Raw genomic sequence first — 21,217 nt, 5'->3', positions numbered from 1 at the left:
CAGTTGCTACTGGCAACCGACAGCTAGGAAAGGAGCCTAAACATCGACCCCCTCACTACCGGAGGACCTGTCACCCTTACCAGGTAGCATGCCTAATGGCTGGTTGCTTGTGTCTTGACCTAGTGCTTGGGTACTCATAGAAATTATATTCCTCCTTCTCGCCTTGCAGTGTTAACCCTTGAACTTCATAACCCATTGTCATTTACCAGGTATTTTTGATATGCCAGAACCAACATGCACCCCTTTGAATAACTTCAGACCAGGCTCAAGACAGTTGATACAACTTTACCTAAAAGTCTTTTAGTAGTCTGGTCCAGTGTGAACAGAATCCATTTCCTAACCCAAACTACATTAGTAAGTAGTCCACGTTGGCATTCTTCAGATGCTGGCTGATCATTGGATCCCTGATGCGACAAACTAAAAGGGAAAGCAGTCCTCCTTCACAGAATTCGAGAGTATGCAAAAGGCCCTGAACCCAATCTTCAACCATATTTACTGTATATCACCAGTGAGTAGGCTGGATCCAAAAAGCCCGGGAACTGAGCACACATATTTAACTCTTTCCTCCCTCAGCCTGGGTCAGCCACTAATTAACTTGCGCAGAAATAAACAACCAGCCTAAACTCCCAAACTCCAAATTGGCGATAGGAAAATTCACACCTGTTGTGTTTTTTTATTATCATTCTTTTTTAAAGATTCCACCTAAGCGTACAAAGAATACAATTTCCTTTAAAAGAGATGTATGGGGGGTTTTTTTTGGTCCAATGCTGCATCTGCCCCCGGCTCCTCTAACACTGAGAACCGAGCGATTGAACACCACCGATCGCTGGGTTCTCAGGGCTCCCTGAGCCCTGCCCCTCAATGCTCACTGGAGCTCTGGGCTGTGGAGGGGGCGGGTACAGCTGGCTCAGGCTCTCAGCGACTCACTGAGAGGCTGAGCTGGGTGCTGGTCAAGTCATTGTCGCGATCTTACCCGAGCCTGGATTGGCTCTGTGACGTTAGCCAACAGCGGGTTTAAGCTCACTGTCTGCAGAAGATGGGTCACAGGATTGCAGAACAAACTGCACTCCCGTGATCCACAGAAGAAGTACAGCCAAACAGACTCTGCAAAAAACAAATTGGATAATGTTGGTTTAAGTGATACTAAAAAATAAAACTAATTTCCACCTCCTCCTTCTCATGTGGCTGTACCCTTGCAGAGAGTGAGCAATATTAAATATCTTGGGGTTCATATAACCAAATTTCCCTCAGACTATGTTAAACACAATGTGCAACTGTTGTTCTCTATGATTAGGTCAAAAACTAGTGCCTGTGCCCCGTTGCCTATTGGGGTGATGGGTCGCATAAATTTGATCAAGATGGTACTACTCCCCAAGATACTATATGCAGTGTGGCATTCGCCCATGTATCTACCCCTTAAATATTTTAAGACCATGGAGGCTATGCTAAGACCATTTGTCTGGGGAACTAATAGACATAAATTTCCTTGGCAGAAGTTGAAGAACCCCACAGACCTGGGTGGCGCTGCACTTCCAGACTTTAGTTTGTATTATTTGGCTGCTCAGCTGTCCCAACTATTTCACATAGACAAGGGGGATTGCCACATGTTTCTCGCACTTGTATGCCCCTCCTGGTTCCATGGTCTGAACGACTCCCCATATGCTATTCTTTGGGGGCTGCGCAGAGCTGAGACTGTGGGTGATCGGGATTCCCTATTGTACCACTATAGGAGAGTATGGGATGTGGTGTCAGATAAATTGGATGTGCTCTGTGTTCATATGATGACCCAGCTGTGGCATAATGCCTCCCTTGCGGAATTTGGTTCCATACCGGACTCCCATCAGGGGCATATACTAACTTTCCCACATCCTGTCGAACCGTACCCTTAGGTCATTTGACTCGCTAAGAGCGGAGTTTAACCTGCCAGACCATATGTCTTTTAGATATCTCCAGATGAGGCATGCCTTGCACTGTGAGCACCTGCTACTCCAATAAAAGGAGCATCTATCCAGCACATACTGTTTCATCACGGGCCTTCTTGCATGGACTATATACTGATTACATTCATATATGTTTTATTCGATTATTTCATTTTTTACTTTTTAGCGCTGCACTATTTCATTGTGTTATCTGCTGGATTGGTTTTGTATTTTGACCAAAGTGCATAGCTGCTTTTCTGCCTTTTCCTGCCTGTTAGGTAGTGTGCTGATATATTTTGCTATATACTGTTTTTTCTTACCCAAACTTCACTAAACAATAAAGCAAGGTTAAGGATAACAGTAGAGAATGCATTTTTAAAGACATGTCAGGTATGGCATATTTCCATTTGGACATATTCCTTTTATACGCTCAGGTTTTCAGAAGACATGCTGCAATAGTAACATTGTGAGCGATGCTTGATGTTGATGGATAATCCTGTTTGTGTTTTGACCCTTCAGCTGGATGCGTTCCTCACCTCTGATCTCGCTCCTCAGCCTGTGCACCCTCTGTCACTCACAGGTAAGGTCACCCTGCACTCATACAGGTAGCAGTCACCCTGACACTGCATTGATGTCTCTGCGGCTCTTCACAATAATAGCTCCAATTATAAGACCAACGGGAGGTTGACATTCAGAGTTATTCCTTGTCAATGCTCTTTTAATCAGTGATCTGCTCCGGAGTCTGTCATTTCTTTATTTTTTCTGTAGCTACATCTTATTACCCTGCCATCCACATTTTCATACAAACCATACAATTTTTTTTTTAATAATTCCTTAATGCACACTCTGTCTTTTTTTTTTTTTTTTTTAACCGTTGTCAACAAAACTACCCTACTGATTTCCCAGCTGAGCTCAAATTACTTACAATGGTTATGCCAGGCTTTGCCTTGCGTTTGTGAATGGCAGTCACCTCTGTGCTCCCATTTCTCCAGTCTGTAGGTTCAAGTACCTGTCCTGAAATCAAGGGAAGTACAATACTTACATTTATGATTTGTATTTTTAAAAACTTTTAGGAATCTGGTTGCAAATGCCAAAGCAGGTAAAGTATTGGGACGCCTGCCTTTACACACACATGAACTTTAATGGCATCCCAGTCTTAAGCCTCGTACACACGCAACGATTATCGGCCGACCGATCGTCCGACTTTTGTCCAGAGTTGTGTTTTGTTGGTTGGAATGTGCCTAGACTGCACACGAATTTTCTCAGCCAACAAAAATGTACTTCAGAAGTGATGTCATGTGCTGGTTTACTTTTCGTGTGTTTTTTCTTCTCTGAGCATGCCCAGTCTTGCTCATCTGATTTTTGTCTGCCAAAATCTGTACTGACTGACGGAAAATCGGCCGTTGTGTTGACGGCCAACAAAAATTTTATAGTTTGCACACCAGATTTTATTTGGCCAAAAAGTCGGAGTCGGTTGTCGGAAGCATCATACTAACAAGCCGAAAATCGTCTGATCGGTCGTCGGTTGAAAATTCCCGGCCAATAATCGATGCGTGTGTATTTAAAACGTGTATTTATGTACTTGGCCGCTTTCTGTTATAAGGTGACAACTGTCTTCTAATTTCTCTCCTGCTTTGTCACAGTAGTAATAGTCCTCACACATAGGCATGCTTTGTTGTATTCAACAAGGGACCTGTGACTGAGCAGATTCTCTGCTATATCAGAGTAGAACTGGTCAGAAATCAGTTTTCTGACATATATGCCCATTCAAAAATGTGGTCCGCATTTTGACAGTGGACTGTGGTGCACCCATGTTGGATCTATGGCTGCTGGATGTAAACAGATATTTGTCCATTTACATCAGACTGCATCCTATCCATCATGTTAAGGCTTGGAAAAACAGAAAAGGAGGCACATCTTGGGGGCAGGTGAATGTAGACACAAGTCCATTTACATCCTCCTGCCCATAGACCTAAATGGAGCATCCAATCAGGTCAGTCTGAAGAACTGACAAGTGGATCTGAACAGAAAGCCCATGTGAAAGTGTCCTTACTCAAAATATTTTCTTACTTTTCCATTAACCACACCGTACTTATACCGCGGGAGGTCAGCTCTGTCCCGCGAAACGATGTACATGTAGGTTGTTTCACGGGACGGCTAGTGGCCACCAGAGTTGTATAAAGTACTCGAAACCCATACTTGAGTAAAAGTACAAGTGCTCGATCAAAAAGTGACTTGAGTAGAAGTGGAAGTGCTCGATCAAAAAGTGACTTGAGTAGAAGTACTAAAGTATTCAAAATTTTTTGTACTTAAGTATTGCAAGTAGTTTTTTTTTTAAATTTTGCTACTGAAAGTACTGAAAGTAAAAGTACCAGTAGTTTTTGAAAAAAAATGTGCTACTCAAGTACCGAAAGTAAAAGTACAAGTACTGTGTTATGTAGTTATTAAAGAAAGAAGTCAAAAGTTTATTAAAGTTAAAGTTATTAAAGAAAGAAGTCAAAAGTCAAAAGTACACATGACATTATACACATTTTTTTGAACTTCATTAAACCTGCCATCTACTGTTCTGGTAGTGGTAATTTTTATAATTGTAATGAGTAACTATGCAGCACAAAAAAAAAATATCGGAGTAGAAGTATTGAAATCATCAAAAAAATGTAGTGAAGTAAAAGTGGAAGTAGGAGAAAAAAATTCTACTCTAGGAAAGTACAGATACCGCCTTTCGGTACTTAAGTACAGTAGTGAAGTAGTTCTACTTAGTTACTATACATCTCTGGTGGCCACATGGGGAGCCAATCAGCGGGTCCAGTGGCCGCAATGTCCACCGGGCACCCGCGATCGCTTCCCGTGGAGACAGAATGGCGGACTGCCGATGTAAACACGGCAGACCGCTGTTCTGTCAGTAATGGACACAGGGATCCTGTGTTCCTCCTATTTAGGAACACAGGTCTCTGTGTTCATCCAGCAAGTTAGGGGGTGCTTTCTAACTGTGTCCATCCCCCACACAGTTAGAAAGCACCCCCTAGGGACACATTCAACCCTTTGATCGCCCCTGGTGTTAACCCCTTCCTTGCCAGTGTCATTAGTACAGTAACAGCGCATATTTTTAGCACTGATTACTGTAATAGTGTCACTGATCCCCCGAAAGTATCAAAAATGTCAGATAGGTGTCCGATCTGTCTGCTGCAATGTCGAGGTCCTGCTAAAAATCACGGATCGCCGCCATTACTAGTAAAAATAAATATATAAATAAAAATGACATAAATCTTTTCCCTAGTTTGTAGACGCAATAACTTTTGCACAAACCAATCAAAATCCACTTATTGGGATTTTTTTTTACCAAAAATATGTAGCAAAATACATATTGGCCTAAAATGATGAAAAAATTAGATTTTTACATTTTTTTATTGGGAATGTTTTATTGCATAATGTAAAAAATATAGTTTTTTATTTCAGAATTGCCCCTGGTGTTAACCCCTTCCTTGCCAGTGTCATTAGGACAGTAACAGTGCATATTTTTAGCACTGATTAGTACTGTAGTAATGTCACTGGTCCCACCAAAAGTGTCAAAAATGTCAGTTAGGGGTCCGATCTGTTTGCCGCAATGTCGCAGTCCTGCTAAAAATTGCAGATTGCCGCCATTACTAGTAAAAAAAAAAAAAAAAAAAATTAAAAATGACATAAATATTTCCCCTAGTTTGTAGACGCAATAACCTTTGCACAAACCAATCAAAATACGCTTATTGCAATTGTTTTTACCAAAACTATGTAGCAGAATACAAATTGGCCTAAAAGGATGAAAAAGTTAGATTTTTACATTTTTTTGGGGGGGATGTTATATAGCAGAATGTGAAAAAAATATTGTTATTTTTTTCAGAATTGTCGCTCTTTTTTTGTTTATAGCGCAAAAAATAAAAATCGCACAGGTGATCAAAATCCACCAAAAGAAATCTCTATTTGTGGGGAAAAAAGGACATCAATTGTATTTGGGTACAATGTCGCGTGACCATGCAATTGTCAGTCAAAATAATGCAGTGTCGTATTGCAAAAAATGGCCTGGTCATTAAGGGGGTAAAACCTTCTGGTCCAGAAGTGACTAAAGAAGAATTCCTGGTATTGACAGTGTAAACTATGCATATACCATACCTATGGGATCCCTCTAGAAAATGTGAATTACTGAAGTAGACACCACTAACATATTGATTTCCATTCGATTCGGGGTCCCATGCCAAGCTTCTTCCTTGCTGCAATATAAACACAGAAGGTTGGCCTTTGAGCACATGCACCATTCAGAGAACATTTTACTATTTCTCAATGAATGCAAAGTGTTCTCAGACTGGACAAAATGGAGGTGGAAGGAAGGGATGGTGACATCATGCTTTCCACCTTGTCCAATCAGAGAATGCTTTACATTTATTGAGAAAATGCAAAGCATTTTCCTAAAGGCATTTGTGTCCAAAGTCTGACCTCCTGTTTTCCCAGTGCAGCAGGGCAGCCCCTTGGCATGGGACCCAGAAGAAAGGGGAGATCACTGGGGTAGCACTTTCTGTTACACTGATTTTCAGCTTCCAAAAGGGATCCCACAGGTATGGTATATGCATAGTTACATTGGTTCAAACTGAACCAATATAATTATGTAAAAGTATTCATACATGGAACTCTTCTTTAAGATACTTGCTCAGGCAGTTATTATATGTGCATTTTGGATGAGCTTCCAAGGGCCCCATAGAATTAATCTTAAGAAGATATTGCAGATCATTAGACCAAAAATACTGCATGCACCAATTCTCCCATTACTGAATAACTCCCATACATTATTACTGCTTTATAACTTTAATTGAGTTTCCCTCACAACACAGGAAAATGCAGTCTGGTGGGAATGAGTCCTTCGATGCTTTTGATTGGTGGCTTTGACTTAAAACCCATCATTGTTCACTGCGTTATTTTATTAGGCTATAGGCATTCTAAACTCATTTCCATCCATGTGCAATAATTTGCTGTGTGCTTCACATGCTGCTACAAGTCTTCTCCAGCAAAACATTTCAGCAGGCAGGCTCACGGAAAGTAGGACTCATGTCTGTGCACTAGCAGAGTACTTGACATGTAGTATTGATTAAAACACGAATCTGGCTGCTTGGATGAAGTGGACGGTGCTATCTTGTCGTGTTTTTGTTTCATCAATTCCATCCCACACAAGCTGAAAATATATTTTCTAGATGGATTGAAAAATAGATGCCAAGCACATGGGAGAATGTTGCTGTCAAGAAGAATGTGTATATATAGCAGTATATACAAAATAAGTACGAGGATACATTGGGGCATCTATCTATCTATCTATCTATCTATCTATCTATCTATCTATCTATCTATCTATCTATCTATCTATCTATCTATCTATCTATCTATCTATCTATCTATCTATCTATCTATCTATCTATCTATCTATCTATCTATCTATCTATCTATCTATCTATCTATCTATCTATCTATCTATCTATCTATCTATCTATCTTTTTAAATAGATTCTCTCAGATGATTGAGGGTGTTTAAATCGCCAACACCCCTTATTGAACTTATACACATATAGCCATATGAAGAATTTTTCTCCTCTTAAAGTGGGATTTATTATATAACTACATACTATATATATATATATATATATATATATATATATATATATATATATAAATATATATTTTGTTGTTCACAAATATAAAAACCGATTAAAACCACAGATAAATATACCATATCATACATATTTCAATGGATAACCTATAATGACACCTCGTAGGTAATACAATAATGCTTGAGAATTAGTATTCCCCAGCTACTGCCATGGTAGGTGTGTAGACCAAGGAAGATACACAACAAGTGGGGACATTAATGATTTGCACAGAAACAGAGGAAGATAGGTTTTCTGTTGGTTTATATAAATGAAGATACCAGTGCGCTTCTCTAAGGGGTCACAAAAAAAAACCTGAATATATTATCATAAACCAATTTCACATTCCTAGTGATAGTTCATAAAGCTTAAGCAAACAGTCCAATGATTAAGTGAGTCTCCCAGTGGATAAGAAGTGTTCTATATATCTGACAAACTCAGCGTGAAATGTGCTCATAAGGTTGCCATCCCCACTTCGATTCACGCCTATTACCAGACGGTTAGGATGTCAAATTATAGAGATCAGTCTAACTATATAAACCATCCACAGAGCTCAGCAGATAAGAAAAGATTATACCGATCAGATCCCCGCAGCAGTGTCATCCGAAGCAGTCGGTGGATACATCAAGGGGCATGTGTTTACAGACTCGCTGCCACTCTCAGGCAAAAGTGGAAAGAGGGGGACACTATATAGTGCAGTATATTAAAACCATATGTTTATTAAAGGTAAAATTGCACTTACAAAGTGGTTTCAACACAAGTACAGACAAGGCCGCGGTCCTGACCCGACAGCGCGTGCATGATGATGTCACAGATGTGGCTCCACCCAACGCGTTTCTCTGTAATAGGCATCATTACTCAAGACTCTTAATATTCCCTCCAATTTTTAAATTTTTGATTTTCACTTGGGGGTGATATTAAATATATAGAGATGGCCCCCTTTAGGTGTTTTTCCACATTCTGCAGGCTGTTTTTTTGAGTATTTTAATATCCAAATCTTCTTTTGGGGTGACACGACAGGGGACATGTAGATGTATCTAACTTCCGGTGCTGCTCCTGCCTGTTCGAAATATAGGATCGAGTTAGGGATGTTAACTGATAAGAGCTGAAGATCCCGGAAGCCGCACATCAGAATAAGACCTGCTGTGTGTGGACAAGTGGCCCCTTTGTAGGGCGTGGCCTAGCTGAGACTTCCACTTGTCTACACACAACGGGTCTTGTTCTGATGTGCGGCTTCTGCGATCTTCAGCTCTTATCAGTCATTGTCTGGAGCTTGGGGAGCTCCTTCCAAGCCAACACTCACAGCAGCAGTCATCAGGGCCACTGATAGGGGGGGACCACCAGCCCTCTTGTAGGGGGCCCTAGCACACAGGGGGGCCCACACAGAGAGGGGGATTAGTGATGGACAGCAATTACAGAAATCTTCCTCCAGCACCTGAATCTGATCTGTCCCTCTCCCTGCTATCAGCTTTTATCTGTTGAGAAAGATACAGTTGTCCCTCACTAATCCCCCTCCCTGTGTGGGTCCCCCCTCCCAGCACTTATCTCTGCTCAGGAGTTTATATGTAAATTGTAACTTTGTTTCTCTCTCTCTGTCTCTCTGATCACTGAGCTCCAACTGCCCAGCCTGTATATTTTTCTCATCTCATCTTCTTTTTTATTTAACATAGTTTTTTTTTTTTTTAGATTTAGCAGGAATTTTGTTGTAGTTTTAGCTAAATATATCTTTAATATTTTCTTGAGGGGGCCCTGCCAAGTAGTCTGTACGGGGCCCCGCGATTTCTAACAGCAACCCTGGCAGGCATAGGACTACACTTCTTAGCAGCCTGAGCGGCTCACATACATACCATGGGTTCGCATCGAGCTAGTGACATCCCAGAGGAGCCTCCTTTCCCAGTTCACGCTTTTTACGTAGAAACGCATCGGCTAGAGCCACATCTGGGATTTGTACTTTTCTATTGGTTTAGCTTATTTTGACAAGTCTTTTTATGCTCTAGCAAAAGTCACTATGTTTAGACCTGAACCAGTGATGAATTTAAATATACAAAAGCATCATTCCAGGCCATTTGTTTTGCAGGAAATTCCAGAAAATCATTATATTCGGATTTTCCAAACCTTAATCTACCTGGAGTTTGCAAAATTTGTTATTGTGTTATTTCGAAACAAAACTTAAGAGAACCTGTCAGACTTGTGAAACAGTGTATAGAAATAACAGTGAAGTGGTCATGCATGTGTCTGGAGATGTCTCGGTATGATAAATTTGATGCACTCTATGTAGATAATATTTCAGGCTTGATTGACCTTGGTCACTATAGCATTAAGTGTTAATAAACAGTATTACATCATGTACACCATATTGAATCTACTTTTTAGAAGAACAGTGTAAACCTAGTCCTAATATATCCAAAACTGTACATGTCACTGCCTAAATAATATATAATACATTATATGAATATTCAATATATTTTTTTATGTATTTTCAAAGTGACAATATATTATACATTAAATGCCTTAATGCAGCACTACACATTGAATAAAAAAGGTGTATAATTTAGAAAATCCAGGCAAAATAAGTGCACAGGGGACAAGGAAAGTTTATGGGGTAAACAAGCCAGCTTCAGGAACATTCACGTAATCAGGTTAGAAAAGTTGCCTCCATCACTGTTTTTCCTGGAATGAGAAAAAACAACATCTCCTCACTTGCCTTATCTGTGCCATAGCAACAACATTATGCTTTATAGTACCAAGCTGTCATGTTAAGGAACCACCCCCACCCTCTAGCCTGAGGGCAGTTGTATTGTACATAAACCTATGACCAGCCCTGCATGTCTATGAGCTGCTCAATGGAAACCTTTGCTGAGAGACGTACCTAGTCTGCCCTTACTGACTTGGGTCTGAAAATGACAGTTGCCTTGCCTCACTTTCATGGAACAAGCATAAAAATGTAAAGCGATATTTACAGTATACAGTGCCTTGAATTCATACCCCTTGAAATTCAACATTTTGTCATAGTATAAGCAAAAACGTATTGTATTTTATTGGGATTTTATGTGATAGACCAACACAAAGTGGCACAAAATTGTAAAGTGGAAGGAAAATTATAAATGGTTTTCAATAGTTTTTACAAATAAATATGTAAAAAGTGTGGTGTACATTTGTATTTAGCCCCCTACATCAATAATTTGTAGAATCACCTTTCCCTGAAATTACAGCTGCAAATCTTTTTGGGGATGTCTCTAGCAGCTTTGCACATCTAGAGAGTAACATTTTTGCCCATTCTTCTTTGCAAAATAGTTCAAGCTCTGTCAGATTGGATGGGGAGCGTCTGTGAACAGCAATTTTCAAATTTTGCCACAGATTCTCAATTGGATTTAGGTCTGGACTTTGACTGGGTCATTCTAACACATGAATATGCTTTGATCTAAACCATTCTATTGTAGCTCTGGCTGTATGTTTAGGGTCGTTGTCCTGCTGGAAGGTGAACCTCCGCCCCAGTCTCAAGTCTTTTGCATACCCTAACAGGTTTTCTTCTAAGATTGCTCTATATTTGGCTCCATCCATCTTCCCATCAACTCTGATCAGCTTCCCTGTCCCTGCTGAAAAAAAGTATCCCTACAACATGATGCTGCCACCACCATGTTTAACGGTGGGGATATTGTGTTCAGGATGGTGTGCAGTGTTAGTTTTCTGTCTCATATAGCGTTTTGCTTTTAGGCCAAAAAGTTCCATTTTGGTATCATCTGACCAGAGCACCTTCTTCCACATGCTTGCTATGTCCCCCACATGGCTTCTCCCAAAATGCAAACAGGGATTCCTTATGGCTTTCTTTCAACAATGACACAAGGTGTGTTCCTGCTGAGAACCTCAATGGGTGTGCCACATCCCGGCAAGTATAGGAAGAACAAGAAATTCCCCTGGGATTGGGACTTTTTAGGCAACAATTGATGGATAATAACAAGTAGTAAATGTTATAAATATATTTTAATGAAAAATGCAAAAAAAGACAAATAGACAAGCAAGTGTATGCATGAAGTTAAAACAGTTGCAAGCGCAGGTGTATGTGCAATATAACCAGAGAAACTCAACCAAAGGACCAGATGACCCGACGCGTTTCGGGGTTCTTGAGACCCCTTCGTCAGGGATAACGCTAATGTCCTATCTGTAAGTGTTCAAAAAGACATAATGTATAACATTCTGACAGACCATATCTGTTTATACAATACATGCATAACATATTTAGCAGATAGTTTTTCACTTACATGGTTGGTTTACACATGAACTTAGAGCTTGCAGGTTAAAAACAGGAAGAAAGCTGCGATCCAAATACCGCCGTATGCCTAAAGGATGAGTTTTTCTTTGGCTGTTATACAGCATTCATAAGATGGAAAAGGGAGGGAGGGATGGACTTGTGATCATCAAGAGCTCCTGGTTCAGGCAGCTGGAGTCCAATGGTAGCTTGGCTTAGCGGGATAGATCAAGCATAAGCCTGTCTATACTGCAAAAAACCACAAAAGGAAAAGGATGTAGATGCCAAAAAGTACTCAAAAAACTTTTCTCTCTCTTTCATATTCTATTAATTGGAAGAATGTATGTCCTTGGCAGAAAAAAGACTGCCAGAAAAACAACATATCTCCATTTTCAAAGTCCTGTGGGTTCATTATGTTCGACTTATGTCAATTAAATTTGATTGTTTGGAAAAAGAAAAAGAAAAAGAAATGCCAATAAAGCAAGCCATATAATTGAAAGTTGAATGTACATTGAGTACATAAGAGTTCAATTTACTTATATGGCAGTAGGCAGAAAAATGCACAATTCAACCCAAGAGAAAATGAATGGATAATGATATGTCACAGGAGTTTGAAGAGATGCTGTTTGTTATGAGGAAAAGGGAAAGAGAATAAAGTTCTCAGCCAGTGACCCATAAGGATGAAAGATAAGATGCAAAGAGATAAAATAAATGGATAGAAAGATCTTTTCAAAATTACCTTTGAACTCACAGAGGATCAGAGGCCTGCATGGACACCCTTCTCCCAGCAATGGATCGCATAAATGATCCACGCTGGGAGCCAGTGATATAGTGTCCATGCAGCTGATCCCCATTAGGTAATTGAGTGCAGATCACCGCCGCCAGCTGAGGGCTCCCTGGGCGGTGTCTGCCTGGTCACGGACACTGCGCCCGACGCATCGATGTGCGTCATGGCGCCGGATGTGGGCGTGGCCGGCAAGTCACTGCCCACCGACGCGGAAATGATGTCAGCATGTCACAGGAAGTGCGGTCGCTGACATTCCGGGGATGTGGCTGACACTGGGAGGTGTCAGCAGAGTGTGTGCATATCTACCCGGATGGGGGGGGCCCGTCACTGAATGACAAGCCCCGCTTTCCGTGCCGGGCTGCGCTGAACAGGAGAGAATGGATAGATCACTATATGTCATAAGGCCCTCATATTATGGTATCAGCTTACAAAGAAAGCAAACCACTTGAAATAGATTGGATGTCTTGTAAAAGACAATGATGATCACAAGTCCATCCCTCCCTCCCTTTTCCATCTTATGAATGCTGTATAACAGCCAAAGAAAAACTCATCCTTTAGGCATACGGCGGTATTTGGATCGCAGCTTTCTTCCTGTTTTTAACCTGCAAGCTCTAAGTTCATGTGTAAACCAACCATGTAAGTGAAAAACTATCTGCTAAATATGTTATGCATGTATTGTATAAACAGATATGGTCTGTCAGAATGTTATACATTATGTCTTTTTGAACACTTACAGATAGGACATTAGCGTTATCCCTGACGAAGGGGTCTCAAGAACCCCAAAACGCGTCGGATCATCTGGTCCTTTGGTTGAGTTTCTCTGGTTATATTGCACATACACCTGCGCTTGCAACTGTTTTAACTTCATGCATACACTTGCTTGTCTATTTGTCTTTTTTTGCATTTTTCATTAAAATATATTTATAACATTTACCACTTGTTATTATCCATCAATTGTTGCCTAAAAAGTCCCAATCCCAGGGGAATTTCTTGTTCTTCTTTTTTTCAACAATGACTTTCTTCTTGCCACTCTTCCATAAAGGCAGATTTGTGGAGTGCACGGCTAATAGTTGTCCTGTGGACAGATTCTCCCACCTGAGCTGTGGAACTCTGTAGCTCCTCCAGAGTTACTATGGGCCTCTTGGCTGCTTCTCTGATGAATACTCTCCTTGCCCAGCCTGTCAGTTTAGGTGGACGGCCATGTCTTGGTAGGTTTGCAGTTGTGCCATACTCTTTCCATCTTTGGATTATGGATTGAACAGTTCCCCTGTAAAAGATGTTCGAAGCTTGGGATACTTTTTTCTAACCTAACCCTGCTTTAAACTTCTCCACAACTTTTATCCCTGACCTGTCTGGTGTGTTTCTTGGCTTTTATGATGCTGTTTGTTCACTAAGGTTCTTTACCAAACCTCTGAGGGCTTCACAGAACAGCTGTATTTATACTGAGATTAAATTACACACAGGTGGACTCTATTCACTAATTAGGTGACATCTGAAGGCAATTGGTTCCACTAGATTTTAGTTAGGGGGATCAGTGTTAAGGGGGCTGAATACAAATTCACCCCACACTTTTCGGATATTTATTTGTAAAACATTTTGAAAACCATTTATCATTTCCCTTGCACATCACAATTATGTGCTACTTTGTAGATAAATTTACGTTTTTGATTGTAACATGACAATATATGGAATATTTCAAGGGGTGTGAATACTTTTTTAAGGCACTGTATGGATAATTTCTCACAAAGTATTGAAGACGTTTGATCAGCAGGTAAACAGGGAAAAGGACATATTCAGAAGGAGCATTTATGAATAGCACCTCCATTTACCATTAGCTTCTTGAGAAAGAAACTTTCATGCCCACCAAATTTTATGATCTAACTGTCCACAAAGGCTCTTACCTTTGGAAATATAAAGACTGAGAGTGGGCTTGGCATCTGCAAAGGGTAGGATTTAAACTCCAAAGGAGCAATCAAGGCCTTGTATATAATCAGGGTTCAAGATCCGGAGTCTTTTCTAGGCAAAAGACAAACAACAATTTGCCTAATCAAATATTTTTTTTTTCAGATTTAATTTTATTTGAAAAAGTTTTAAAGGCATAAATAAATAAAATAAACACCACATAACACCAAGTACACCACATAAGAAAAACACAAATACAAAAATCTACAAATAAATTGAGCATACCTAAAAGCCATTGTAACAATAAATTAATAAATAACATAATAATACCAGCCAGCAAAAAAATAAAAAATAGGACCAACTTTGCATATGGGCTCTGCTTTAAAAAATGGAAACTCATAAACCATACAGCTAAGCCTACAGGAGCCTAAACCCTGACTCAATACAGAGCTCATATGGTCTGGCCAAGGTGACCAAATTGCACTGCTTTAATGAGTTTCTAAGAACATAAGTGTGTCTCTCATAAGAAACACACTTATTAAGGTAGAATATCTACTTTAGGACAATTTGTCTTCGAGCCACGAACAGTAATCTGCACCACCAGTTTGGCTTAAACCAATACCCTCTGTATTTTCTTCCCCCTTGTGGAATTTAGCCACAAGTATTCAGGAATTGACAGAAAATGGAAATGCAAAAAGAAAAGTTATAATAAATTCTAAATTTTGAGGCTTGGTGTGGCCCCCTCCAACCCTGTTGCCCTTGCACTGGCCCACTGGTATCTTTAGGGTAAATATAGCACTGGGCAAAAGGAATCTGATTTTAAGACAAGTACAGGTACTTGCACGTCCTCTAGAGGAGCTGACTGTAATAATTAAAGTGAACCAGACACACTAAAGCATTTACATATTCTGAAAAAGTAGTAAAAGTACTTCAAAACAATCTCGTATTTACCTTTGTAGCTCTAGTATTATGGAGAAATTCATCTTCAAGGTTCACAACAGAACCTTTTTTTTTTTTAAGGAGAGCAGATATTGTCAGCCTGCTGGCCTTCTAATGTAAACCAGTCTTTCTTAACCTGGGTCCTGTCTGGATTTGTAAGGGGGTGCAATGATCCAACCCCTGACAACAGCAAAACACCTACATGAGGTGTCAAAAAAGTATGCCTTTTTCTGTGGTGCCACACAAGGGTTAATGCTGGGAGCATGCTCCATTGCATGCCCCCAGCATGGAGACCAAACTCCTGGTTTCAATCACATAATCACAGTGATAGCCAATCACAGTAAAACGGGAAGATGTCCAGCAAAGTTGCGAGCCCTACACTTTCCCTCCTCATCAGGAACTTTTCCCTGCCATTAGTTCTGATCCTACCAGGCAGGGTACCTGTCCCTACTCTACCCACCCGCAAAATGCACACTAAGCCTGTGAGCCAGAGTCATAAATAGGCCTTGCCTGACCCAAGATGGCTGCTAGAGTCACATGGGGCAGAAGCATTCAATGGGATTGCTTCCCCAGTGACCCAGGAAACCATAGAGAAACCATGTTCCTTCTGACTTCCTCTCCAACTGCAGTGCTGCTGTAGAAGTTCGCCACCTGCAGTGGAGAAAGTAGATTGCATCTGCCTACATGCACATATGTGGTATCCCCTTAAGAAGTTGGAGAAAATAAAGATATAGGTTTATATTTTTTACTTTTTTTCATGATGATGAGTCATGGTAATGGCACAAAAACATACAGCTTCATTTTAAAAATGATTTTCCACTATTTTGAGCTATGTTAATGAAAAATGAGGTAGCCATTAACATTTACCACCAAATGGGGTAGATTTACAAAAACTGGAGAGTGCAAAATGTGGTGTAGTTCTGCATAGAAACCAGATTTCAGTTTTTTTGTCAACAAGCTGAAGTTAGAAGCTGATTGGCTACTATTCACAGCTGCACCAGATTTTGCACTCTTCACTTTTAGTAAATCAACCCTAATGTGTCCTAAAAAAAAAACAAATTATACGTCACCTGGAGTGTCTTGAGATTTTACATATTTTTAAAAGGTGCCATGGCTGAACAAATGTTGGGGAAACGCTGCTCTAAGGTGCCACAAATTAGAAAATTATCACTGTTCAAAGTCCTATTCTTAGTATATTTATGTCAAATGAACAGTAATCAGAGTAAAATTGGTTATATAAAACCAGGGCAAGGTAATGCACCCAATTAGTGCCATTTGCAGCCTTCTGTCCTAAGGGCCCTGATAGGAACTACTCTTGCCCCTTACTAGCACGGCATTGTGTAATTCGGGTGATCTACATTAGAGCCAACGTTTTTAATTATGTCCAATTGCTCATCATAGTCACTGAATAATTATAATCATTCAAAGGGTCCTGTAGTGTAGGAAACAATTTCTCCATCATATGAAGAGTTAGATAATTATATTTATTAACCTTCCCTGTAACAGTGTCAATTTTGTAATGTGCATTATGGAAAGGGATATAGAGGGATTTACTTGTGCATATAAATGGCATCAACATGACATAAGTCATTTTAATAATTTGTGTTGCTTATTTTTTCAAAACCTAGTTTATATAAGTATTGTTGTAATAAGTTATTTAGTTTACTTGTGCTGTATCTAGCTTATCCAAGTGTTGGGCTATAATGAGCACTACCAACCCTGCTTCAATCATCAGGTGAGTCACATGAGAAACAGCAATGTTGCAAAGGATGGGTAGGTATTTCCCTTGTTATTGAGGAGCCATCTTACTGGTTAGGTTAGCCTTAGAAGTGACGCACAATAATCAGTTTCATCTATTGGTCTGCTCAGACTGATTGTACAATACAGCTTCTTTGTGGCTTATGCTGTACCTGATTTTATCTTAGCAGTTCAGCAGGGATTGATCTGCCTGATGTACAGGACTTGTTCTCACCATGAAACAATTGCTTTCTGTGTGTCCTGTTCACACCATACATGCAGGGCCGGAACAAAGGGTGGGCAGGAGTGGCGGGTGCCCTGGGCACTGTGGTATCAGGTGAGGTGATAAGGAGCGTAAGGAGAATAGAGAGTAGGGGATTTGTGTTGGAAACGGGAATTTTTTTTTGGGGGGGGGGCAGGTGGTAAGAGGTTATATGGTGGGGGATTTTGCTAGGAGGGGATTTTTTTTGGGGGGGATTAGTGGTAGGAGGGAAAATTTGAGGTTTTGGGGGGAATTTGTGCTGGGAGGGGGGAGGGTTTGGAGTAGGGGGAGAGGATGTGTACTTGGAGGGGAAATTTTGGTGGTAAAGGATTTATGCTATGAGCGGTGATTTTTTATTTTGGGGGAGAGTAAAGGTTGTTCTGGGTGGGGGAATTACAGCAGGGGGGCAGATTTGTACTGGGACAAGGGGGAATTTATGCTTAGGGGGAAATAATTCACATTAGTGCTCAGTTTTTTGGGAGAGATTTTTGATGACACATAATGCAAATGCATCTTGGGGTAGGGGTGGGAGGGGGGTTGTGTGGCCCTGGGCTCTAGATGATCTTGTACCAGCACTGCATACATGGTGTGCATAAAAAAGCAGACCAACTAATGTGGTATAACAAGCCCACAGAGTGAAAATCTGCAAAATTCTATATAAAATGTAGTCCTAAAACAAGGAGCATCATGATGCAGAAATAGAATGATGTATGGTTGCATTACACAGTCTCCATTTGCTTATCTAGAAAGCCAACCAGTAACTTGTTCAAGCTACAAGCATGCTTTCTATTGAAGTGATTGGAAAGTGTAGTATACATATGGCGCTACAGCTCTGAAGATTTTAGGAAAAAAATCAATGTAGGGCACAGCACGTCATCTAGAGATGATTTTGCTATGTATAATAGTATAGCTAAGAAAAATGTATAATGAAAATACTGGACTGAGCAGAAAAGTATAGGAGGACTAAAGCTACTTATCCTTTATTAGGATAGTTTACATAAGGATAACCATATTTAAATATAGTACATCGCAAAACCGTTAAAATGGTTATACTGTATATCTTCTTTAAACTGTGATATTGAATGCACGATATGGGGGGGGGGGGGGGGGATTACTAAAACTGGAGCATGCAAAATGTGGTGCATCTCTGCATAAAAAAACAATCAGCTACGTCTTTTCTGTTCCAGTTTTCCTAACAATATTCTTAGAATGAGCCGGATGTAAACCAATGTTATTTTAGTTGTTTTTTTTTTTTTATTATTTTATTTTTTAGTGCAATCTTAGTTTATTGAAGAGAAAGGGAATTTACATAACATGTAGGAAATAAGAACAGTAAAAAACAGATATGGTGGCAAACATGGCATACAGCAATAGTTATACATAAAATAACATCGTGATACATAACATCGTGATATACCTAGGTCTACGAATGCAGAATTCAGATGTGGAGTTAAAAGTAAATCTTCTGTATTGCGATAGAACATGACTCAGCGGTATCGTCACAAATAACTATAATAACATAAAACCGCTGTAGCGGGCATTGAAACAAAAGAGGTGATCAATCGGTAATCTGTATTGATTTGCTGATGGTCAACAGGTGATAGTAAAGGGAAAACTACAAGAGTGACCAGAGGCGTACCATCGAAAGGATAGAGGAAAGGGTAGAGACAGGTGCAGCAGAAGTAGAAGTAGGGAAAGGACCAAAAGAAATAGAGGGGGGTGAGGGGGTGGTGGACCGGGCACATCCCACTACGGCCCATCAGCACCCGACTCCATGGGCGTCCATATCCAATGAAACATGTCCCAGGATGACCACGTGGTGGAGAACCGTTCCTCCCTGCCCCCCTCCCGGGCCAACAAGCTCTCCATGTCCCTGATCCTATCCAGTTCCAGGGCCCACTCAAGTTTAGAGGGTACGTGCACAGTTTTCCAGTGTCTGGGGATCACCGTCCTGACAGCCGCTAAGAAGAACTGTCAATCGAAAAGCCTCTTGATTGACCGGAAGGAGCCAGGTAGCAAAGACAACAGGGCTAATTCTGGTGTAGCAGAGACCATAGTCGCCTGGAGCCTGCAGTACAGAGCAATGATTTTGTTCCAGAGCCCGCAAATCTGGAGGCACTCCCACCAAATATGTAGAAGTGTACCTCTAGATGACATGCACCTCCAACAGCTGTCTGAGTGAAGCGGGGCGATATACTTAGCCATGGAGGGGCATCTGTACCACCTGGTCAGGAGCTTGAACCCTTTCTCCTGGACGTGAGTCGCAGGAGACATCGAGTGGGTTAGAGCAAAGCATTTACGCCAATCGATAGGCGAAAGGACTTGTCCTAATTCTCTACTCCATGCATCAGTATAGGTCAGCAGGTTCGGACGAAGTATACCCAGAAGGAGAGAGTACAGTTGCGACACCGTGTGGGTGGGAGGATTGTTTTGAAGCAAAATCAACTAGTGAGAGCAGGGAGCTGATATAAGAGAGGACATGACAGCGCTGCAACTAGCCTGTAAGGTCATTCACTGGTACGGTAGAGTTAGGAGGTAGTAGTAAGGAAGGGTCGGCACGCAGGAGTTTTGACACTCGCCGATGGTCTGTCACGTTCCAAGGCCCAAATCTCAGATTCAAAATTGCCAGAGGGAAGGCTGGGGTGCCAAAAAATGGTGTCATGGGATCCTGTGGACTTGAGAGATGGCCCGACTCATTCAGGCGATCCCAAGCCCGCAGGGTCTGGGAGGTCAAACTGCCCCCCGAAGTCGCAGCGGGGTCCACGGTAGAGCTTTGAGATCAAAAGGGAGAAGACGTTCTGTTTGAAACCACAGTTAATGGAGGCGTTGTGGAACCAGTCCACTATGCGTGTCAGGGTCGCTGCCCAATGATAGAGAGCAAAGTCGGGGACACCGGCTCCCCCTCTAGATTTCGGAAGGATGAGTGTTGTGTATTTCAAGCGAGGGCGAGTACGTAGCCACACAAAGCGCGAGAGAGCCTTACGCAACTTATCAAAAAAGGAGGCCGGAATGTGTATGGGTAGCGTCTGAAAGAGATACAGAAAACGAGGTAGAACGTCCAATTTCAAAGCATTAATTCATGCAAACCAAGGCAACCGCTTTGCGGAATAGGTGGACAATATTTTTTTTTTTAACTCGTTATCTTATTTTTCTGATGAAAAAACAATAAAAACGATTGAAACAAAAAACAAACAAAAAAAAACAATCAGCTTCTGCCCCGGTTCACACTGATGTGTTGCGCATTGGGTACAAATTTAAAGCGGCACACAAAGCAAATTAGTAGTATATAAAAACCAATGCGCTACCAGTATAAGCAGATATAAAAAAAATAAATAAACCAGATCCCTAAATAAATCAGGGTAAAGAGTAGCATAAGCAGCCAATCTCTGTAGTGTCACCATATACAAAAAACTGTGACAAATAATAAAATAATAGATCAGCGCTAAGGCATAGAATAAAAAAACTATGTGAAAATATAAGAAATACTTAAAATATTCAAAATCAATGTGAACCCTTGATAAAGTCACGTGTTTTGTGACGCTACGTATCGGGAGGAGCCGAGTGACGTCACTTCTGGTCTACGGCCGAGACCAGAAGTTCTGTGTTTGACACGCTGTCTATCACAGGGACCCCTCGGTCTTATCTGGGATTACTAGTACCTGCATTTGTGAACTAATAGGTAAGTTCTCTATGTTTTTTAATAAATCTCATTTTATATACTACACTATGGAGTTATCCATTTGTCTTTTCATGAGCTGATTAC

At 40.8% G+C, this 21,217-nt stretch overlaps 1 protein-coding gene across 1 annotated transcript in view; it reads left to right on the top strand.

Moving 5' to 3' along the window:
* Positions 1-21,217, top strand: part of LOC309559082 (glucagon receptor-like) — a 224,838-nt gene that overhangs the window by 83,221 nt on the left and 120,400 nt on the right. Inside the window, exon 2 of the mRNA XM_082262216.1 lies at positions 2,439-2,499. Within this exon, the coding sequence (XP_082118342.1) occupies positions 2,439-2,499 (61 nt within the window). The remainder of the gene's footprint in view (positions 1-2,438; positions 2,500-21,217) is intronic.

This window comes from Pelophylax lessonae, assembly GCF_965119305.1.
Source record: "Pelophylax lessonae genome assembly, chromosome: 6".
In the NCBI taxonomy this organism is placed as follows: domain Eukaryota; kingdom Metazoa; phylum Chordata; class Amphibia; order Anura; family Ranidae; genus Pelophylax; species Pelophylax lessonae.
This window is presented reverse-complemented; position numbering and strand designations above follow the sequence as displayed.